The sequence below is a fragment of the Phaseolus vulgaris genome, chromosome 2 (genome assembly GCF_051622355.1).
Source record: "Phaseolus vulgaris cultivar YP4 chromosome 2, ASM5162235v1, whole genome shotgun sequence".
NCBI lineage: Eukaryota > Viridiplantae > Streptophyta > Magnoliopsida > Fabales > Fabaceae > Phaseolus > Phaseolus vulgaris.
Genome location: NC_143499.1, coordinates 28,624,727 through 28,649,310, shown reverse-complemented (window position 1 = coordinate 28,649,310; position 24,584 = coordinate 28,624,727). Strand labels below are relative to the sequence as shown.

Below are 24,584 nucleotides of genomic sequence, written 5' to 3'. Positions count from 1 at the left end.
TCTAATTTAGTTATTATTATAATTAATTATTTTGGTCTCTACTTGTAGTGATTTTAATATAGTGTGTTAGGTTATTTAACAAGTTTTTAATATATTGTTAAAAACTTGTATGATATTTTCTTTGCTTGGTTCAAGATTGAATAATGATTTATAATTAAGTTATTTACTTAAATAACAATTATTCATCGACACTAAAAATTGGAAAATTATATACTATTAGGTTATTTATTGGCCTATATATACTAGTTAGATGGTCTCAAGGTCAAGGTGTGTATCTCCTAATAAAAATTTAAAATCTTCATAATTATTTCTCCTACAATAAAAAATGTTTAAGAAATACTAGCCGTAAATAAATAAGATTAAAATAACAACGAAATATATATAATAATTAAAGAAATCAATCATAATTAATACCAAGCAAAAAATAATAGGAAAATATTTCTCTATCTATTAAGGAAGAATTATCCTCGATATAATTTTAAAATTACCTATTATAAAATTAATAAATTTAACATAACAAAGGTTAATAATTTTGCATCATATTGTTTTTGTATGACATAATTAGAAGTATTAAAACCTTTTTATATTTTCTATGTGTACATTATTTTTCTATTTTACGAAACATATATTTAAAGAATGGTAACAAAAAGTTTGATAAAAAAAATTGATAATCATAATAATACTTAATAATTCTTATTTTTTAAAAATGTTTGTGTGAGGTCATAGGGTGAACCTAATCATTTGTGAAATGATCTTTATGTTGATTTTTGAATTTAATGATTATAAACTTATCAGCATCATTGTCTTATGGGGTTGTAGCGTCATGGATCGAGTCTGATATTGTGTATGAGTAGATCACTTACCGATTTTCATATTTAAAGATATCAATGTTATATCAGCACAAATCAATGGATTCCAAATAATCAACCTTAAATAGAAGACAACATTTATTATTGAATTAGATCAATAAGAAAGTCAAATACATATGAAATGAGATGAGATAAGGTGGAGATTTTAGTATATATAAGATAATACACACCAATTAAGAGTTCTCATATTACTGGTTAAACTTAATATGTTAGATTTAAGATTGTCAATACTCTTATCTGAAATAATTTGATTTTATATTTATTTGTATTTGTTTTACATATATTTCTTAATTTTGTATTAGAAAGTGATGATTGGGTGAGAAACATGATTAGGGTGACTAGGAATTCTAAGTAATGAAAATATATAAAGAAAATTAAAATGATCATTTTTAATTTTCGAAATTTGATTTCTTTTCAAAAGCATTTTAAATCTCCAATTAAATACATTTGTGGCTTTATTTTATGTTATTTTAAGTAAAAACAAGAAAAATAAAAATAAAACCTTATATAGAATTCAAGTCAAATTTGATTCCGATTTAAGAATTTGGTATTATTAAATTTAAATAGTAAATTAAATCATATATCAAAACAAGTGCCTCATAAATAATTAGCTCTTATAATGCTGTAAAGAAATTCATAATTAGATATATAAAGAGAGAAACTTTTATTAGAAAATACAAAACTCATGGATAATTTTCTACACCTCAAAAACAATTACTCGCCCACTATTATATCATATTGGTCGGAAATATCTTATTGTAAAACCTAAAAAACTGAATCGTGTGAAGATTCTTGGAACATGAGATAGATATTTTTGTTCCTAAACATAATTAAAAGAAAAAGAAAAAGAAAAAAAAATAGAAAGGCTGCTCCTTTATCTCTTTATCCACACACTGGGTTGTGTTGTGTTTATACCAAACTTCGAAAATGGCTACTATAGAATCTGCCCTCACCCTGTTCGCACCTCAACGATTTTCGGACTATCGTTCGTCTGCAAAACCCCCTCACTCCATTAAGCTCCATGATTCCACTTCCCTTATTTTCTCTTCCAATGCCTCCTCTTTCAAAACTGCAAGACTCTGCTTACGGCTATGCTCTGCTCTGCAAGAGCTACCCACAACAGAGAAAACACCTGGCCCAACCCAACCAACTGACAACCTCACCAAGCTCTACGTTGCTAACTTGTCTTGGTCTCTGTCGCCGGCTGACATCAAGGGCATATTTGCCCAATGTGGAACCGTAACAGACGTCGAGGTTGTCTTATAACTCTCCCTCTCGCAGTTGCTTTTCCGTTATACTTTTGTAATGTGAAAATGGGAACTGTATTTGGTGTTTTGATTTTGAATTTAGATACGGGTTCAATTACCTTGACATAAACAACCCTTGTTAGAGATATCCCTAAAGCCCAAAGACTAGTTGAGTAGTTGTAACTGAAGGAAGTTACTTACTTGAAGATTACACATTAGGCCTATGCTGACATTCCCAACAGTAATATTTATAGTATTATAAGCTTATTTTGTATGCATAATGATACAGTGTTGATATTTTCTTTTGATTATGTGTTGGAATATTCTCTCTTAGTAGAGTAATGTTGGCTTGTTTTTATGTATCATTTTGTAATTTGAAGAAATGTTTTTTTTTTTATTGTAGTAGATAATAAGGAACAGAAAAGGGAGGCACATGGGATATGCCTTCGTTACTATGGATTCCGGGGAAGAGGCTCAGGTTGCTGTTGATAAATTTGACTCATCTGTAAGTTGCTGCGATTCTGTTCAATTCACACAATACAAATTGATGTAGTGTTTTTATAAAATGGGTGTTCGTTGCAGTTTCTTCCACTGTCTTAATATTTGACTGTTTCGGGTGACTTGCTAAGATAATTATCCTCTCGAATGGTGACTCCAAAATTATGAATTTTCTTTACGTAGACAATAATCTGCAATAAGTGAAATAATTCTTTAGTATAGTGAACCAGGAATCGAATCATTCCCATAACATAGAGTTTATAAGTTACCTTAAAATGTAGATAAGATGCTTAACTACTCGCTCTTTACACCAGCAGTTTCCAGTTCCTCTTATTTACCTCGACCTCTTATTTTCCACATTACAAGAGACTGTGAAGTTCAGTTATTTGAGTTCTAATTGTACGTTACATGCAAAAGGTTATCTTAGTGTTGTTGGAAATTGGGAGTGATTAGTGTTTGAACTACCATCTTTTCCAATACCTTTCCGCGTGCCATTACGAAAGTGTGATGTAATTAAATGTTTCTTTATGACCATACAGTTTATTGAACAAAATTTGGTGTCTTTACCTAAAAAGGATTTTGCAGTGTGGCACATAGTAGGATCTCCTTATAATTCTGTGTTTTGCCTCTGGCAAAGTACTTCCAACATCCTAAGAAGATAAAGTTTGGAGGTCATACTTAGATATATTTTAACTACATGAAAAACGAATTTAGAATACTGCTTTGAATATTTCATTCTTCTTCATTATGGTGACAATTTTGTTGACTTAAATTAGTGTGATTCAGGAGTTATCAGGACGGATAATAAGGGTAGAGCTTGCAAAGACATTCAAGAAACCTCCTCCTCCTCCTCCTCCACCTCCTCCACCTCCTCAACCTAGAGAGACACGTCATGTACTTTATGTATCCAACCTTGCATGGAAAGCAAGATCTACCCATCTCAGGCAAGTCTTCACCGAAAATTTCAAAACACCAGTTTCTGCTAGGGTTGTCTTTGATAGCCCTGCTAAACGATCAGCTGGGTACGGATTTGTTTCTTTTCTTACTAAGGAGGATGCAGAGGCTGCCATTTCTAATGTGGATGGGAAGGTATTATTATCTTACCGCTGGTTACTTGCTCTGCTATTTAATGTATGAGATAAATTATTTGTGTTCTTCTTTTATAAACAGTATGTAGGGCTTTGAATATCTATGCTTGTAGAAAATAATTTTAATCAAAATTATGTTGCATAGCATTTTAGGTGTGCCTGTTTTATGTTTAACTTTAAGAAAACTATCTTATTGGTTTCTTGGATACAAATCCCCAAATTACATAAAGGGGACTCAAAACTATTGTTTGTATTTGGATGTCTAGCGTATAGTTATATTTTGGCTACTGAAAAATTGAGGGGCTGGATGTATGGTTGCACTTGAACGAATGTTGGCTGAAATTAATAAAAACCTAATTGTATCTTATTGACATACGATACTGCCTGGAAACTTTCTTTACCTTCTGATAATTTTGCCTTTTTTGGCTGAGTCCGTGGGTTATTGCCCAATTGGTTATAGTAAGTGGCTACGGTTGCATTTACTATTGAGACATAAAAGACGCAGAAGGAAGAAGACAAATCATCCTCCAGCTTGAGGGGAGCTTCTAAAGTTCTTGTTAGACGATGGACCGTTTGGTATGTTATAGATGGTCTAGCAAGTTGGATTGTCTAGTATGTTGTAGGCTATAGTAGGGTCTAGCGGGTTGGACCGTCTGTCTTGTTGGGCTTGGGCATGCTTTTCTTTCTTTGTCCAATCCTTCTTTCTTAGTCTTTTTATTCTCTTTGCTTGTAATCATTCATGAAGAAGGTAACTCAGTCGTTGTATTTTGTATGTAGTAGAGACAAGAGCTCTCTACTCAGCTTTTGAAGATGAACAGGAAACAATGCTTTGTTTCTTAGATTTCTATGAAATTAAGGATGATCCTAAGTAGATACAATATCCTGTGATTGAACATCTCGTGTTGGGATAGGAAGCCCATCATAATCACTAAAGCCTTTAATTGAATGGTAGACTCAGAGGGAAAGAAAATTCCTTGTGAAGATGAAGTTTTGATGTATCTTAGAACATGATAAGCTGCATGATGATGATGAATGGATAGTGACTGCATAAGTTGGCTTAGGAATTGAACAACATAGGTCATATCAAACCTGGTGTTTGTCAGATAAAGAAAGCATCCAATGAATCTTCGATATAAATTGTCTTCATAACTGCAATATTTTTTGCTTCGTATATGTGTTTTGTATCTTTTGTTATGGTAGTACAACAAGGCTTGGCGACAAGCATCCCATAATCAGCAAGGATATGAAGATAGTATTTCTGTTGACAAAGGTGTATTACCGTGCTCTTTCAAATCCTAAGATGAATTTCAATTTGTCAAGATCCTTGATTCTGAAGACTTTGTTTAAGAGAACTTTAACAATTTTGATGCCATCTAAAAATATACAAGTAACACTATAATAGATCTGTTAGTCCTCTTGGAAAACAGAGAGTGATCAGAGACAATGATTGTATGAACTCAATATTATGCAAAAACGAGGTGATTTTGACAAATCATTGTCTACTTGCTTGTATACCTTTTCAGTTAAATTCATGTAAAAATGTATACAACAAAATTACTGCATTTTCGTATGATTCCTGCTGCAGGAGAATGATTAACTCTTTGTCTGTCCTTCTGCAGGAGATAATGGGACGACCGCTTCGCCTAAGCTTTAGTGAAAAGAAAGATAATGAAGCTGGAAGTGAAAAAGAGGAAGACCAAATTAAAGATGCTGAAAGTGAAGATGAAGACCAAGGTTCTGTTGCTCAACCAGAAGAGTCATAAATTTTGGATATTCATTTACTTGTCTTTGTTCGTGGTATGGGATTCTACGAGCTTAAGTTACACCATGTTGTAAAAAAACTATGATGCATGAATTTTTGTATTCACAATATTTTTCACTAAGGTCGAGTTTATTATTCCTCTAAAATGTGGGTGAAAACTTAAGGAAACTCTTGATTATAAATTTCGGCTTATGAAATGCCCAATAGAATTCTAACAAATATTTGTAGAACTCGTGGAAGTTGCACAAATTTCACACTTGAAAGGGTGCATAAGATTCCTTACAAAAATGTTATGATATGCTATTCCCTGGAAAGTGAAACTGTAGGAAGAAAGTTGATTCTTTGTGGACGCCAACAGTAACAAAGTGCATATAATTTGACTATTATTATGTTCTATTCAGTGTTTCGCATGTTTAAGTAATTATTGCGCAATCTGCTTTTTAGCCAAATTAAAAGATCCTACACTTCTTTGTATTATTTGATTTCCCCATCCCTTTGCAAAAATCATACTCTGTTTATTCTTACATAGTAGTTGATTAAAGTTTTTTTCGCTCAAATGAAAGAAAGTATTTACTTTTTTATTTTTAATAAAATTTTAAATAAGTGATTTTTTTTTATATTTTTTAATTTTTCTTTCTAAATAATTGTCAATACGTAATAAAAATGAAATGAAAATATAAATTGAAAAAAATTATTTTAAAATTTAAAAAATGGCAATAAAGAAATAAGTTTTCTTTAAAAGAACGACATACAAATAGACTAAAACTTCTATAAGCAAATTCATATGTAATTTAACAATCTTGCACCTATTAGCTTAACAGGCGTAGTTTTCTTTTCAGTACCAAAAATCAAAATGGTGCAATGAAATGAAAAGGGAAAAGATGAAAGAAAAAAAAAAGCAACTTGAAGATTTAAAAATGATGATCCTCTTTAGTTATTTGGTCAAAAGACTCAAAAGGGATTGGATGAGGGGTGTCTCGGTTTTTGGGCATATCATTATGTTTCCACATTGAAAAATGACCTGAGTTTAGGACATTATATTACTTTAACAATAATATAATTAAAGTTATCAAAGTTTATAATTTTTTTAAAATTTACCATTTTATAGTAAAGTTTATTCAGGATTTCATGAAAGATTATTTTTTTTCTATTTTTTTTATATTTATTTTTGGGTTGTATGGACTCTTGTAAAATTGATTGCATATCATTCGAGTAAATAATCTCACTAGTTTCTGTCAGGTTAGAAAAAAGAAGAAGAAATTGGTAGTAAATTTTTTGATGCTATCATAAACAATTCCTCTAATGCAGACATCACAAAGACACAAAAGTGGCTGATAATTTAGCAGACCATGCATTTACTTAGAGAACAAACATTGTTAATTATTGATATTCCTTCAATTAATTCTCTTAACTAAGGCAAGCGTATTAAAGCATGTCAAACAAAGTATGATTACATTAATTTTTGTTATCTTAATAAATATTCTCCCACTTATATCAGAATATATACTCATTTATCAGAAAAAAGTAACATCTTTCTTCTGTGTGTTTGGGGAAGTCGAATGTGATCTTAAACCACTTGAAGTATAATATTCGTGAATGACTCGTTGAAAAGGAAAGAGAAATAAAATAAGCTAAGATTTTATTTTCTAGACCCACAAATTCAATAATTCTACTTCTGTAATGTGCAAACTCAGAACTTTGTAGATAGGCACAGATCTAGCAAAATTGCGTGGCTTCATAAAGAAGAAAACCCGTACGTTGAGCAAGTGAAGTTGAGAAGAGAAGAGAAGATAAGGGCCCAAGGTTTGAGCAAATGGTTGGTTGGGTGTTGGGTGAAAAGTGACAACTATATACTTGACTGTAACCTGCTTTTAAATGCATACTCTATCTTTCTTCTGCACCTTTATTCCCTCAAGAATATATTCTCCTAATCAAGTTGACTAACAATTTATTTAGGTTATCATGTGAATAAAGGTTATGGTTGTCGCAAAACTTGGGATTTCGTTTTTTATTACCTATAGTTTCGAGAATATTATAGTTAGCATTATGGAGTTAAGTTTAGGCATTCCTTTGGTTTTGTAATGTTTTTTTAATCTACTATAATGTTAGACCCTTTATATTTGAACTGTTATCTGTTTTTGATTCGTATGAATATCATAGTTTTGTTGTAAAAAAAATAAATCTCCTTGTGTCACATGTATACACTGCTATACTTGCAAAGTTAGTAACACAGTTGGCCATGAGTTGTGGAACAGAGATATTTACTGTTGGATCATGGAAGGAATATATGCAAAGTATAAAATTGTTGAAGTCTCAGAAAGGAGATATGATTCACGAGAGAGACAATTAAGCACAATATTCAACTGAAGTCTTTAAGTGTTCCCAACACATAATTCACTGTTAGCACTCGAGCATTCTAAATGGCTCACACAAGTTATTGGGATAGTTGTTTTCTGAATTTTTATCGTCAATAGGTAATAAATAACTTTTACACTAGCCTGGTTTAGTTGATCCATTGAAAGCGAAAACATGGATTTTTCAAAATTATCCACTTCTTTGTATTAGATACAGCTAATTCACGGCTACATTGGCTCCCACATAGGTTGGCACATTAATGAAGTTCTTGAGCTAATTTGGATTGGATGTCAACTTACAAGGACTGCATCGTCCTGCTACTAGAATAGTGAACAGGTTAAAATAATTAAAAAGAGAAAAGCATTCAATTTTTATACATTCTCAACCAACATCACCAGTCACACACATCTTAGTCTAGAAATCATTGTAACCAAGAAAAAGAAACTAGAAGGCAGAGAAAGCTACGGAGAATGGACAAAAAAGAAAAAGAAGGTGAAGGAAAAAAGTTAAAGTGTCAGCACCCCATTTTCCTTGTCTTTGCCCTTCTTTCCATCTAAGCCCTTTGGCCCCTTTTCCACGTTATCTTTCCCCTTTGATGAATTCTAGCAACCATCTTTTTCTTCTTGCCCGGATAAATCTATGAGGCCATTACCCTTTCTTGCTTGTATGCTACTAATCATTGTCTATAAGATAGAGATTCTGACAATCTCATGCACACATCTATAAGTTTGCTGGCTGTAGATACTCCAGTTATGGTTTTGTAACTTCTCTACTTGTTTCTAAGCTTGTTCGAAGGTTCAATTGTTTTGTTGTCAGTGGTAATATTCTATTATTCATAGCCAACTTTTATCCTATAACAGTCACTTACTATAGAAGGAGAAAATAGAAACCATGTTTTGTATTATTTACTTATGTGTTAGTACATATAATATACTGCTCCTAAGTCCCAACTTCTAAGGTTCTCTTCTATGAACCATGGCTTCTCTTGGCAACCCGAAAAGTTGGGTTCCATACATGAACAACAAAGACTGTTCTCAAGGGTTTTGTAGCTTGTATTGTCCACAGTGGTGTTATGTAATCTACCCTCCTCCTCCTCCCTTTGAATTTCCCGCTGATGATTCAAGTCCAAATTTCTCCCCTCTAGTAATTGCAGTGATTGGGGTCTTGGCCAGTGCTTTTCTTCTTGTGAGTTACTATACCTTAATATCCAAGTACTGTGGCAGCAGAGAATCTTCAGAAAGCGAAGACCACGAAGAAAACGTTGAATTGGAAGAGGATCACAACCCTTCGCTCCACGAGCCTTGGCATACTCCAACCATTGGGTTAGATGAGGCTCTGATTAAGTCCATAACAGTTTGCAAGTACAAGAAAGGCGATGGCTTGGTTGAGGTGACAGATTGCCCTGTTTGTCTCAGCGAGTTTGAAGATAATGAAAGTGTTAGACTCTTGCCTAAATGCAACCATGCTTTTCACCTCCCTTGCATTGACACCTGGCTCAAATCTCACTCCAGTTGCCCTCTATGTCGTGCCAGCGTATTCACATTCAATGCTGCAGCACTTCATGTGGCTACCCCAGTCATAGAATTGGGCAGTGAAACTTCAGAAAACCAACATGCAGATGAAAATGTTGTTGTTACTACAAGGGACGGTGATTTGGATGCTGTGGAGGGAGAAGGCACACACGGTGGAGCAGTTCCAAAGACTGCATTGCGTGCTTTAAGTGATCTAGGAAATTTGAGGGGAAGCCATAGTGTAATCGAGATTAGAGACGAAGAGTATGACTCCATTAGAAGGACAGTTTCTATGGATCATTCATTTCAAAGGGGTGGTGGTCTTTCAGTGGCTGATGTTCTCGCTTTGAATCAAGAGCATGAAGGATGTTCCAATGGGGCTGGTCCTTCAAAGGGATCAAGAGGTGAAAGTAGCAAGTCTAGCTATAAAAGAAGGGTTTTGCATTGTGTTTTGAGTCCAATTACAATGAAGAGATCATTTTCTAGTGGAAGATTCTCCCTTAGCAGAAATGGCAGAGGAAGGCAATGGGTTCTTCCTGTCTGAGCAATACCTTAATCTCTTTTCCTTTGCCTTATTTTTTTATCCTCTTATGATGATGAAGAACCAGAGGTTAACTAAATTTTTGAGTGAAGAGCTTATAATGTTAAATATAATTGAATCTTTATGTGGTGTATTGATCAGTGTGATGTTAGAAGTAGCTGAAATCAACAACTTTTTCTTTTCATGTATATCTTTTTGAGATTGTGTTTTAATCAGTGAGTTAGCATTTCAAACTCTTTTAGTTTCGGAAGTTGGAAGGCACAAATTATCATCTGTCATGGATTCTGCACAATTCCTATCTAATAATACTTTCATTTAATTATTCATTCCACTAAAATGAAATTTTAAGAATCTTCAATCAATTCTTTATATCAATAGAATCAATGCTTCCTACGTGCAATGTATAAAAGATGATGATACTAACTGTGCATCCAATTGTCTAAAGTGCCTGTGTATAGTTTGAACTTTTTATATTAACTTTTTTTAGTGTTCTAAATATCTGCAAGGGTGTTCACTGGTTCTGAAAATTAAAAATTATAAAAATTGAATCTATATATAGAAAACTACAATTAATTCTTAAACTAAGCATAGTTAATGAACAAACTACACAGTAAACTTTTAAATTTAATCAAAGGGTTGAATCTAAGTGGCTAAATGCATAATTTAAAGATGAATGGTTTGGACAGAGATTTTGATTGTGGATAGAATTAAGTGATGTGGAAATGATGACATTAATGTGAAAAACGATTTGTGCTTTATGATTGTGCACACAATATTATCGCTTTCATATCAGCTTCTGTTACCCCATTACTAGACCATAACTGCGTGTGACACTGAATTTAGAAGTACACTGATAAGGTGTCAAATCAGTAGTGACAGAATTGCTATCAAGGACCTTAACCCTCTCTATTATTAGTCGTCTTCAAAAATAATTGTGTCCACATTCATACCAAACCCATAACAAAGGTATGAAATCAAATTAAACACATTATCCACTCATCACCTACTAAATCACTCTTTTAATTTGTAATGTATTTTTGAATTTTTTTTAAAATATATATTTAGGATGATATGTTTATGGATGTTTCGAATGACAACAAATATAATAAATTTTTGTACAAATTTTAATATTATTTTAAAATGTAAATTTTAAGATTAATTTAATCTATGTATATTAGTGGGTCTGATTGATGATATTAGAGTCACGCATAATATATATTAATTTTTCGTAATGCTCTTATTTGATGGTTTTAAATATGAAAATTTGTATGCAATATGTCTCCGTTCAAATGGCATTGCTGCTTCGTTCTCTCTGCTTTAGAACCATACAACATAACCGACACAAGCATTGTACATTGACATTTTCAGCACATAAAAAGTAATGAAAGAAAACAAATTTAAATGTAATAAACAATATATTAAATAATAAATTAATTCCAAACTCATGCCATGCTGTTTTCTATTTGGTAGTATATCGTTTATTTATTAGATTTCTAAGAGAGTGAAATGATATACAACACTGAAATATTACACAGTATTTGTGGGCATATTAATCTATATTGTTATTTCGTGATAAAGTGTTCATGTGTTAACAAAACTATATCAAATTAAACTGAAAAAAATATTTTTTATTAAAATTAAAGAATTTTAAAATTATATTAATTAGATCATAATTATAAATATATGATTTTCAATGTTCAGTCAAAATAATATTTTCTTTTTTGTATTGGAATTTTTTTCAATATGCTAATTAGTTTGCAAGCCTATCAACATCTTTAATGATGGACTTGTCCACATATTTAAAACATGAAATATACATTTAAACAAATTAGCAGCGTTCCATTCATAAGCAAAGATTCAACTTCCCAAGGAAAACATATATAATCATTTTGGAAAAAAAAAAATAATGCAAGAAATCATTTGAAAATGATGTTGTAGAAAAAGAACAATTAAAAAAAAATTATGAAGAGATATATAGGTGTTAAATTTGTATTAAAAAGTTGCAAGATTTTTATTCAATTCAAAATAGAATAGCATGATTATAGTAAATAAATTTTTGGGAGTTTGTTATGGTGATATATTTTTGGCATTTTATTAATTAAAGTTATCTGCTGTCAATAAAATATTATTATTCTATATAAAATAAAAAAATAGTAATTAAATTAAAAAAAAATAGTTTTAATGAAATTCAAAGAAAAGCCAATATTGAGATTTAATTCATGTTTAATATTAAAATCATACAATACATTAACTGTATATCCCATAAATTTGGCAGAAGAATTAATTCAGGCTTTAGAAAGGCAGAAAGGAGAAGCCTTACCATGTGTTTGGATGACTCTTTTTAAAAAAAAAGTTGGAGAAAAATATAAAAACAAGTTTTCTTAAAATTTAAAAATAGTAGATGTATAAATTAAAATAATTTTTTAGGAAACTTAAGTTAAGAAATTTTATATAAGTTAAAACATAATTTTAATTTATATACAATTTTTTCTCTTCTCCTTGTAAGTGTTTTGGAAGAAATTTATTTACATATGATGAAACTATTTTCAGAGCCCATAAACAGTTTTACTTATACTTGGTGTTTGTTCATGAAATCCATCAAATTTCTCCATCCATCAATCAGGTCAAATATCAACATATCTTATATAATTTATCATCATTTCAGAAAGTTTTTTGAGAATATATTTTGGAAAAATCATTCTGGAAAACACATTCCAGAATGTATATAACATAATACCTTTCAGAGAGTTTATTTCAAATATTCTGTTTTGGAAAACGTTTTCCAAAGTATATTTCATGAATTTTGAAAAATATGTTCTGGAAATATTCAGGAAAAAGTAATAAGAAAGTCATTTTTAAAAAAGACAAAAAAATCTTTTCCAAAATTGATGGAGTGCAGGCAAAAATTGTTTGGTGTAGGAAGAAAGACCCTATATGCTTTGAGGGTATTTTGAGACCACGAGGTTCATAGGGTGCAACTAGAAATTTTAACTTCATTTTCTCCTTTGGGCTTTTATGGCCTGGATGTGTTTAAAGGCAAACGAAAACAGACACCTTTCAAGTGATTATAAATTCAGTGCTGATTACCATTTAAAACTCTTCATGAATATCAAAGGATTTCCTATGGAAAATGTTAACTCTGTATGATATTAAAGGTTTTTCAAATTGAAATTGTTTATAGCACATTATTTTTTCTTTCATAAAGTTGTCTTGTATTTTTCGCATTTTTATCATATAACTAGCTGTATTTATTACTTCCTTCCTCAAAAAATGAAGTGTATACTCTTTCCAATAATATCATAATTAAGAGACGAATTATATTGAAGCATATAATCTTTATTTTATATATAAACACTTAATAATATTATTATATTAATATGACAATATAAAATATAAAAAATTTCTTATTAATTTATATATTTATATTTACTACAAGAAAATAGTAATTTAGTTAATAATTTTAACGACGAAAATATAGTGGTCGCAAATCGTAACGGAAGTAGTCACCATGTAAGTCTCAAATCTACGATCGAATTAATGACTAAATTAATTGTTAAATCAAATGTTAGTGATATGAATATGATAGCAATCTAAATAGAAGAGGCAAAAAGTTTTATCACTAAATCAGTGATTGTGTTTTTCATTCATTATCAAATTAGCAACATAAGGGGTTTAATTTTTAGCAATCAAGTAATTTTTGATTAAAAATGAGAATTTTGAATTTCAATCACAATTAGCCACCAATATAACTAGTTGATTAGTGACTTTTATGCTTCAATCGCTAAAAAAAATTTGTTTTCTAAATCATTTAGTACTTAGCTTGATCATTACGTACTTACTTGCAACATTTTTAAAATCTCAAATTATCTAACCTAATTTATAGCACTAAATAACCTCTTTGTTTTCGAAGTTAATCTTGAAACTATTCTGCTGTTACACGATTAGGGCACAGTCCCATGTTTTTTTCTTTGAATTGTCGAGGGTGGAGTGAATACATTACTGCAATGAATAACTTGTCTTGTAAATGGATTGAATTTGGAAGCTCTTCCCCTCGTTAGACGGGTTAGGTTTGTAGGCACAACTTCAGAGTCAGTTTGGATAAAACTATATTAGAAAAAGAAAGAATACCATATTGAAATATCTAGCATAATTTTTTGCATTTAATTGAACCCAAACAATTCATTGCTCATGACTGATAGCTTGAGAGTCCCGGTGAAGTTATAAACAACTGGAATATTCAAACTATGTTCTAAGTCAACTATTCTATAGATAGAGAAGTAACTGTTTTTTATTTCAAAACTGTACTGACATTATTAATTATTTATTTTGGTACATGTGCTGATACATTAATTTAAGTTATAATAAATACGAATAATGTTTTTCATTAACAATATTATTGTACTAATTAACACGTTATTGATAGTTCCTCTAGGATCATTTTAATGCATTTGATATCTCTTAAGTAGTCACTCAATAAAGAAACAGAGAAGGCAGAAGTTTTGTTGTGCATCATGAATGTGCCATGCCAATCTATTAACCAACCATGGCATGTGTTTATTGATGGTTCACTGGGGTCTGTTCTGGCTTGTTCTGGTTCATGAATGATGAATGAGTGTGTTGTATATGTAACTTTTTAGTTAATTTAGTGGAATACTTATATTACACATTTACACGTTTGGATTTGTTCTGCATAATTGCATAATTTCAATTTGTATTTGGAGCTAGGTTTAATAAGGAAACAGTTATTATAGATGATGTACAAAAACAAAATAATTATATTTTAATATTATTAAAATAGAATAATAACAATAATAATATCTTATATTTTTAACTTATTTATTTAATTTTAATTATCGATAATAAACTTATAAGATATAATACAAAATATTAAAATAAAATTATTGCTATAATATATATATATATATATATAAACCTTTTGTTTATACAAGTTCATCAAGTTCATATTAATGTCTATCTTAATATCGATTAAGAAAATCTTTTGAAATTGACTTCGAACCTCACTATATCTGAGCGTCCACAAGATTAATTTTTCACTCTTTACCAACAAAAAAGGGAGCTATTACTTAATTTTTTAAATTTAGAATTAACTTACTAACTTAAAAATAAAATTGTGAGATGATCTAATTTATTTTTTTTATATGTTTTTCAGAAATCCTAAAAAAAATGGTTTAAAAATATGATTTTGAACATAAGAAGTAAGAAAAACAAAAACCAAGTACTAAGAAGTTTGGAATGAAGTACTAGAATAAAGAAAACAAAACAAAGTTAAATATTCTTTAGACCATATTACTGGGGCTACCAAGTTTAACATAACCACAGTTACTACAAGGTGCAGAACGCCTTGCCATGTCTTTGTAAGTTGAACAACTGTTAGAGTAATGATGACCTCTTACAATTTTAACATGTTGGGGCAATCTCAGAGTGTATTTATTATCATCATCATCTCTTCCTTTATCTCCTTCTCTAACCATAACTATGGAATGACCAGTTGAGTGAGAACGTGCACTTGCAAACATGTTTCGCTGCATGCCCACATTCATCAAACCTACCTCATCACCATCATTATCTCTCTCATCTCCATCTTCTTCTTTCACATCAACGCTCACGTGATCGATCCTCTCTTGTTCCATATTCTCCTCGTTTTGCTCGTGAGGTTTCTGCACGTTACTCGCCGGTGTCTCGAGATCCGTGCGGCAAACGGGGCAAGTCTTGTGCGACCGGAGCCACAGGTCGATGCACTCCCGGTGGAACACGTGGCAGCACCCGGTTAAGACACGCAGCACGCTGTCGTCGTCGAACTCCAGCAAGCAAATGGCGCATTCGAGGGAGTACTTCTTCTTCTTCCGGAGATCCTTCACGGTGGCGTAGAGGAACGTGGGGAACGCGCTCAGCAGAGAAGGGTCGAGGCCTCGGTAGGGAGAAGCATGGGGAGAGAGACGGACGAGGGTGCTAGTGCGGGAGAGGTTCCCGAAACAGCACCTGCAGAAGAAGACGACGGTGAAACCAACGGAGCAGAAGACGGCCACTGCGATGGAGAAGAATACTATAGTCGACGGGGTGATTTCCGACGGTGGAGGCGGCGGTAGCACTTGGGAGGAGTTCTCTGCTTTGATTTCGATGAAGACATAGTGGTTTGTTTGCATGTATTAGAGAGGTGGATTGAAGGACGTAAAGGTTTATTTATTTGATGTGTTGTTTGTGTTTTGTTGTGTTGTTTGCTGGGTTTTGTTGTTTTTGTTGGGGTGTTTTTTGAAGATGACATTGTTAGTGTTACGCGTGCAATGTGGAGAATGGAGGAGTTAAAAGTTAAAGTATTTTTAGGAGTAGAAGTTGGTGATGTTGTTCATGTCATTTGCATTGAACGAGTCCTTGTCACAACGACCAGGCTTATGTCCGAACACTTTCTACGATAAATCTGTATCATTCTGTGTATACAAATATCTTCAATAGTATAGGGTGAATTCAAGATTCGTTCTAACCATGCATAAATAAAAATAAATAAATTAGTTAGTCATGAGATAAATATAGGTAAATTATAATTGTCTAAGTTAGTAGAAATTATCAAGCACTATTATTAACATGTTTTTACTATATTTATAAATATGGGTTGGTAAGATAACAATATGAACTTTTCTGTTCTTATTGTTAAAAAAATGTAAGAAGTCAACCTTAATTTCTTCTAAATTATCTTAAGTTAAATAAGAGTAATGCACATGTTCAATACTTTTTATTTGGAAATCCTCCAACCATCAATTCATTAAAAATGTACTTATATATATATATATATATATATATATATATATAACTTAAATATCTAGATCAACTATGATCCATAAGTCCTAATTATCTTAAATTTAAAATATAATAATATACATTAAAAAAATGGAACTAACTCATAGGATTGTAAAATTTTTTATCAACAAGTAAAGAATTAATAAATAAAAGTATTTAAGTAATATTACAATCTATTATATTATATGTTACCTAACATTCATATAAAAAAATGCCTACCTATATATACCTGTTATGTCTGGGATTGTTTATAACACATTCTTTCTTTTTCTAATGATTTATCAAATATATATGGAGCATGAATTAATTCCTCCCTTACACTACATTATACAAATTATTACAATTTTATTTAACCAAAATGTCTGTCCTAAGTTTTATGTTGTTCGTGTCCTTCTTATCTTTCTTTTCACTTTCCATCACTTCGTAAACACTTCCCTACTCACACTTCCCTTTTCCACCACACACATGTATACAGTTTAGTTTATTTACATTAACAGACTAACATGTCAACATATTTTAAGATAATATATAATTATAACTAATTAATGTACGTTAACTAAAAACACACAGGTAGCAATAAATTAATAAATTCCATATTTATTTAGTTGAGTTAATTTAATTTGGAATTTTAAAATAAGAATCAACCGATTAGGACCAATTGAAATCCCATTATTGTTTGGTGTTTTCAAAAGGCTTGAATTACCATATAAAAGGTACCGTATTTTTCAATTTTTTATCTGTACTTATATTCTCTACTTCTAATAATTTTATGTTAATGTAAAATATAGTTATTCTACAATATATGCTTATTTATTGTATTTAATAATTATTATTTTTTATCATAGTTATCATTTCATATGTCTTACTAATTTCTTTGTCCAAAACCAGAAAAAAAATACAAGATTATAAAGTGAGTGAAAAATAAAGAAATAAAATTAAAAGACATGTACTAAGGAATCTATTAATAAAAATAACCGCGATTAAATTGTCCTATGTGTTCAAGTTAAAAGGAGTCTTTACTCATAAAAAAAATTCAGAGAAAGCTTTTTAATTAAAATTATTACTGTTGATCATCAACTTTTTTTGTTTAAACTATAGTTTTTAAATATTAAAAAAATTAAATTAAAGAGAGATCTACATCTAGTGTGAAGTTGCAGCTGTCATAGTTGTAGTGACAACACTGGAGTGGGTGATGAGATGTGGTTTATACATTTGTGCTCAGAATTCAATCTTTGGATGAGTAGTGGACCTAAATGAGCATACCCTTATGGCCTTTTTCCTTTCAAATTCAAACCCACACTAATTTATGCTTTCTTGGCTTCAAGAAATAGGGTCATCATCAATATTAACAACTCACATGACTTGTTTTCTACATTTAAAGATGAAAAATATGGATACCAATGTGCTATATCATTATTAAGTAGTTTACACTAACTTTGTTCTTGTAAAACAATTTTCACTATCACGTTCACATCTCCAATGATAATGTTAATGTTGATTGCAATAACTTTTGGAAGGATATATCCTAGAGATGCTCTAAAAAAAACTAAAACATATCGGACATACTAGGAGTTAGTTTCTTACATTATCATGACTTTATATCTTTATTTGAAGAAATATTTATATATATATATATATATATATATGAACAGTGTTTTAGAATAGAATTATATTGCTTTATTTTTATCCTAAAGCTAAAAAAAAAGTTTTGAATTCTCAACGCAATAAAAGTTCAGACCTCAATGGGTACATCTTTGGTTTTATAATTTTTTTTTAAGAAACTAAGAAAAGGTGCTGAATGTTGTAGAAATTAATTTTGGATTAAATATTTCATTTAAAACTCGTATACCTAAAGCTACAAATTCACAACACCTACATGAGTATCGTTCTATTTTGTTGGTATGTTGTATGTATAAGATACTAACTAATATTCTAATATTAAGGTTGAAAAATGTGTTAAATAAGATTATAGATCATAGACAATTGGCATTTATAGAAGGGAGAGAATTGATGGATGATATACTAGTTGTAAATTAAACTTTAAAGAAAATTATCAAAATAAAAAAAAAGTAATATATTACTAAAGGTAGATTGTGAGAAAGCATATGATTTTGTGAGAAATCATATGATTTAGTTAGTGAGAACTTTATATACTATATTATTAAGGAGGTTAGGTTTTTGTGCAAAGTGGATTAGTTGGGAAAAAAATGATTTAGAGTCTTCAACTTTGTTTGAATATGCTATAATATGCTCACGATATCTTTTGTAAAGTCTTGACCCAAAATTTCTTAGTTCTAAAATTAGTCTTGAGATACTTTAAATTAGTTTGAAGACTTAAAATTAATTATCTTAGGAGTATGATTGATGAAATAGGAATAGATGCAAATATTATTAAAAGATTCTTTAAATCCTTAACTCCGAAACCATAAGAAAAATCATAAAAGAAAAATAGGTTTTGGGATGAGATAGTGGATATTAAGAAAATAGTCATCTTTTCAGGAAAAATTTGTCTTTTGAAATCTTGTGTTTACTTCTCACCCTCTTTACTATATGTAATTTTTTAAAATACACGTATTTATGGTTAAAAAAAATTAAGAGAATTCAAAGATATTTTCTTTATATTTAAGGGAGGGAGGAAAGAAGAATAAAAAAAAAAAATTCAAGAATGCTAGATCTGATCCAAATAAAAAAAATTCTCTAGCTCAAATAAAATCTTGATAGTGGATCACAGTGAAAGAACAAATAGCTACTTTTTCAAACTGTGTATTGATCCTATAAATTGTTCAAAATGTATAAAAAAAGATAATACAATTTAATGGATAGAGGTACTAGGGAGGTTTAGATTGTTATTCTCAATCAATACTAACCTGAATCTTAGCATGGTAGTTTCTTGTTTGATGTGAAGCTTTTGGGGATGGGGGATGCTTTTTTTTGTTTTCTGTTGGGTGTTTATATTCTATATAAGGGTTAGAATACAAAAATACTCCAATTCTGATTTATTAAAAATTTTGCTGAAAAAAAATGGAAACTCTTGGTAGCCATTGAAATTGTTTTTACAAGTTCTTATTCTTATTCTAGTCACTTTCTTGTAGAATGTATTCTTAGTATAATTGCATGAAATCAATTTGGAAATGAACCAATCGTTCAAATCACTCGACCCATACAGACAGGTTATGATTAGGGGGAGAAGAACCGAGGGAAAAAAAAAGCTAGAGAATCATTCCAAACGTGGTCTTTCTTTAAAGATAAGTAAAGTTGTTGTAGTTTGAATTCCTTTTAAAGCATGATTGAGAAAAAGAACTACTCATTCATCAGTAAGTTCCGTCACAACGTCAAGAGCACAATCTTGCTTGTTTTCTGTTAATTCTCCATCACCAATCATATAATAATCATTCTACAGTCAGAAGTGCATATATATTGAGAAATTCTAATCTATCATATTCTCAATGAAATTTTTAATAAAACATATTATCGAATAATTTAATTTTATAAAATTATTGATTTATAAAACTAGTATGAAATGGGAAAGAAGGGTTGAGGCCAACATTAATTGAATGATAAACGGAGAACATGGTTTGATGTCAACCTTACTGCTATTTTCTTATCTGAAAAGGGAAAAAGAGGGTTTTCAATAATTGCGACATGGTATTTTTATCTACCATGCATGCATTATTGCATTGCCTTTATATATATAACGCTATGCAACTATAGGTTTAGCTTTGCTATTGTTTCGTTGGTATTCTTTCTTCTTCCTTCTCTCCACCGACATGAATTTATAATCCAGCAAAGCATTTGTTGGTTCAATCCAGAGTTTCCAGTTAACAGTTACTTCCCAGCTACCCTTCTACTTTTTCAATTCCTTAACTCTTTCCTTCGCAACTGTAACTGAAAAATTAAATGTTCCTCATAAACCATGTTATTTCCTTTCTTTATTATTTTATTCAAAAACCACCACACACTATACTGTCTCTATTAATAATACTACTGAGTGTCTTGGTACGGTTTGAATTAACCTAATTAATATTCAAATTCAAGTCAACCTAAGTTGGATCTAAACCAATTAAACACAATAGTTTGTGTTCCAAATTTCTAAATATGGTCAATTAATTATATTCTTTTATTGGTTATAATCTTGGGAGCTTTATGATTTAATTATTTAAATACAGTAGAAGTCATATATAGAATCATAAGTCTAAGATTTGAAAGACTTTTCTATTAAAATATGTTGACATGATATAATATTTAATATTTTAAACTTAAATAACACTCTGAATCATAAAAATAAAATAAGAAATTTATATTTTAGAAAGATATATATCTTTCAACAGTTAAATAAAATATTAATTAAAGTGTGAATTTATAAAGAAAAATTATTCCAATAAAGTTTATAAAGCAATTTTAAAAAGAATGTAAACCACAAAAATGAAATTAATGTAACGATTCTTACAATAGAGATGACCTTATGTTTTTTAAAATCTTTTGATATTTTTAATACAAGAAAATTAAAAATATCTTTGATAAATATATTTTTCATACATTTTCTATGCAAGCAAATAGCAATATAATTTTTTTATACCATATAAAAAATAAATTTACACTTTATATATCATCATCTTCACTCAAATAGTTAGTAGAAAAATATATTTAATAAATATAATTTTCATAAATAAAAGTATAAAATACATGGTAATTTTGTAATATATAAAAAAAATAAAAATATAAGCATTGTTCAATTTTTAAAAATTTATGAATGAAATTTGAAATTTATACAAATTTGGTTATTGGGTCATATATTGAATTGATTTTTAAAACTAAATATAATTAAATTAAAAAAGGAATGTTATTTAAAAAATCTATGGATTTAGTTTTCTGTTTTATTCAATTCTTCTTATATTCGGATTTATTTTTTCGATATTCATTGGGTTAAATTGTTTTATAAAGATAATCAGCCTTGTGACAGACGGTGGAAAATTGGATGGTGTATGAGGCAAAGAGAATTTAAAAATAGGAAACTATTTTACATTATCTGATATTAAAATAAATAAAGAAATGATTATTTGATTGAAAATACATTAATGTGTAGCGTATAATGATACTAATAATATGGGGGTATTATAGGTACAAATTTGTATAACATTTTGCACACGAATAATCTCCCGCAGAACAACAGCCATGGTGCCTGCTTTAATCAATTCAATGAATCAAGCTTCGAAGTTCACCATCAATTTGTTCAACTTCTTGTTGCTAATTTTCTGTTCGATAAAACCCTTACCCAGGTCGCCACTGCAGACAAAAAAAAAGGTTGAATATATAAGAGTCAACATTCAACAAAAGGAACACAAAAAAGTCAAAATAACCAAAAAGTCCTCTGACCTTTCCGGCGAGGAGGAGGAGGAGGAAGTGGAGGAGGAAGAAGCAGCATCAGGGGTCAACTTCTGAGCTAACTGAACGGCGTCTTCGTGGGTGTTGATAATGTGATTGAAGCACAAATAACGACCGTAGGATGAGACTTCTTCGTAGACGCAGATGTGGGCATCCACCAAGAAAGGTAAATCAACGGTGACGAAAACACCATCCTCGTACATCTCAGCAGCTCCTCTGAGGTAAGGGTGTTTGATGGAGAGATCATGAGTCATCAATAAGCCAGCGTTGATAGACACCATGTTCACTCCTCTGTCCATTGCTAAGGCCCACGCACTTTTCTCAGCCATTGTCTTCGACACACCATGCCATAACTGTTCAAAACATTCAATTATCCAATTATTCAATTTTGTCATTTTCTTCACACTCCATCTTCCTTTCCAACTCATTTTATCACGTTGCTTGTTATCGAACCATCAATGCAACATACCCAAATATGAAAAGGAGCCTAATTAACTAAATTTTTACTAAAATCAATATTAAAATAAAACAAAATTACGTACCTTGAATTTGCGACAGAAATTGACATCACTCCAATGTCTCTCATCAAGATCCAGTTCCATGGTCTTCCGATCCTCTCTCCAAACTACTGCAGTTGCTGAGGAAGTGAAAACCACTTTATCTATTGTCTCTGTCTGGGCACAGGCTTCCAGCACGTTGTGTGCAGCTCTTACTTCCACGTCTGCCATGTATTCCTGTAATTTCCAATACCACATATCACTTCTGCTCTGGCACAGATCTCAAACCAAATTTACTACTTTAAAAAAACTGAATTAAATGCTCTTTTAATGAGCACGCATATTTAAAACCACTGAACTTGTTCGTATGCTACTCATAATTTTTTATTCATGACAAACTAATGATACAAATGTAGTCAACACCTAAATTTTTCAGCAAAAAAAAAAAGTACCGGTCTTCCAAACGCGTTTTATGAACTCTGCTAACAATTAAATCGTAATAAGTTTTCTGCCAAACTTTTACTTTTGTCAAACAGACTTCCGAAAAAATGCTAGCCATAAATTAAATACACGGGACAAAAAAATTGGAATTGAAATCTTTCTTAGTCAGCTTTTTCAGGATACAAAAAATTGTTTTATAATTTACTGATAGGAACGTTCTGATATGATAATGCAATTATGCGTAATAAAATATTCATTATAAAATAGCAGAATGACATCTACATGCATTATTGCAATTCAGTAATTAAACTAATCAAGGCATGGCAAAATTTAAACTTATACTATCAAAGCTTTGGACCACTGTATCAGCGTTCCACATAAGTGTAAACCTTTCCGTATCAATATTTCATCATGATTGGCAATATTTTAGGAATAAAATGTTGATAAGGTCAGCAATTGATGAGATAAGCAAATTATCACATGGCTGAAAACTAACCAGCACAGATGATTAGGACACATAAGTGAATTATTAAGTGATTGAGATGGTTAACCAATTCAAAACTACCAATACTGGCTACTATTAATTACAAATAAATTGAGCATTTTAAACTGAATTAACTATTTACTTGGCTGTAATGGAGGTGAGTAACCCAGACAGGAGTAGGGTCACTGCAGTACCTCCCTGGCAAATTGTGCCTAACACATACACCAATAAATTAGGCTATCGTAAACCAACTCTCGTATTTCTCACCCAACAAACATGCCCACAAAAAGCTCATGGATTAACTATTTTCATTATTTTCTTTTAATTGCTATAGGATGAGGATAATTACAAAACTCTTAGTTTGGATATATATATATATTGGAAAAAGAGAAAAGAAAAGAAAAAGTGCTTACGTCATGATTTGGTTGGTCATGGGGAGGTTCGAACGTGTAGAACAAACCAGAGCAGCCTCGGAGTGCCTCGATTATGCTAGGGTAGTCGAATGGGTCAGATCGAAAAAGCTTGAGCTTATTAGAGTCGGTGGAAATCCCATTGAACATGTCTTCTTTCCCTGAGAAACGATCCGAAAGGAAATGAGTTTGAAATCGAAATTGGATTTGAAATTGGAATTGAAGGGAAGGAAGCGTGGCATGAAGAGTTGGAGAGGTGATCGATTACCATGTTTTTGGAGAGAGGCGTGCACGGTGTAGCCCCTTTGGAGGAGTCTCTGGACGATGCTGAAGCCGAGGTGACCAGAAGCGTCCATGACGCAAACTGTGTGAGTGGTTGTGTCGAAAGAAGGTGCCATGGTAGTGTGTTGAAATTGAATAGAGTTAGAAAATGGAAAGAAAAGAAGAGAAGCGTTGGATTTATAAATAGAAGAAGGGCGGCTAGCATTGAAAGGGCGTGGGGGTAGATAAGTAGGAAGGAGGTAGTTGCCTTTTGATAGATGGACACGCGCACACCACCACCCTGAACGAGAAACAAAAGAAAAGTAGATTTCTCACCCTCTTAAACTTTACCCAACAAAAAAAATTTCTATTTTTAATCAAATTTATTTAATTTTAGTCTAAAGTATTAAAAGTACTATTGGAAT

General features: G+C 30.9%; 4 protein-coding genes across 5 annotated transcripts; 2 read left to right on the top strand and 2 right to left on the bottom strand.

Annotated features, from left to right (window-relative positions):
* Positions 1-1,671: 1,671 nt before the first annotated feature.
* On the top strand, positions 1,672-5,694 carry LOC137811257 (RNA-binding (RRM/RBD/RNP motifs) family protein). 2 transcript variants are annotated; one of them, XM_068612927.1, is made up of 4 exons: positions 1,672-2,123; positions 2,523-2,621; positions 3,401-3,703; positions 5,322-5,694. In XM_068612927.1, the coding sequence occupies exons 1-4, from the start codon at positions 1,797-1,799 to the stop codon at positions 5,463-5,465; spliced, it is 873 nt and encodes a 290-aa protein (XP_068469028.1). In that variant the 5' UTR covers positions 1,672-1,796; the 3' UTR covers positions 5,466-5,694. The 2 variants fall into 2 exon arrangements, with proteins under 2 accessions (XP_068469028.1, XP_090154634.1); XM_090298508.1 differs by having other exon boundaries at positions 1,729-2,123; positions 2,520-2,621.
* Positions 5,695-7,161: 1,467 nt separating this feature from the next.
* On the top strand, positions 7,162-10,193 carry LOC137811256 (RING-H2 finger protein ATL52). Its single transcript, XM_068612926.2, has one exon. It carries the CDS (start codon positions 8,795-8,797, stop codon positions 9,872-9,874), a length of 1,080 nt encoding a protein of 359 aa, XP_068469027.1. The 5' UTR covers positions 7,162-8,794; the 3' UTR covers positions 9,875-10,193.
* A 4,975-nt stretch (positions 10,194-15,168) lies between these two features.
* Positions 15,169-16,283, bottom strand: LOC137809317 (RING-H2 finger protein ATL29). The gene has a single exon (XM_068610446.2). The coding sequence runs from the start codon at positions 16,033-16,035 to the stop codon at positions 15,169-15,171; it is 867 nt and encodes a 288-aa protein (XP_068466547.1). The 5' UTR covers positions 16,036-16,283.
* A 5,398-nt stretch (positions 16,284-21,681) lies between these two features.
* Positions 21,682-24,564, bottom strand: LOC137811254 (cinnamoyl-CoA reductase-like SNL6). The gene is made up of 5 exons (XM_068612925.1): positions 24,167-24,564; positions 23,902-24,059; positions 22,609-22,800; positions 22,058-22,419; positions 21,682-21,967 (listed from the first exon to the last, which is right to left on the bottom strand). The coding sequence occupies exons 1-5, from the start codon at positions 24,294-24,296 to the stop codon at positions 21,886-21,888; spliced, it is 924 nt and encodes a 307-aa protein (XP_068469026.1). The 5' UTR covers positions 24,297-24,564; the 3' UTR covers positions 21,682-21,885.
* Between the last annotated feature and the right edge of the window lie 20 nt (positions 24,565-24,584).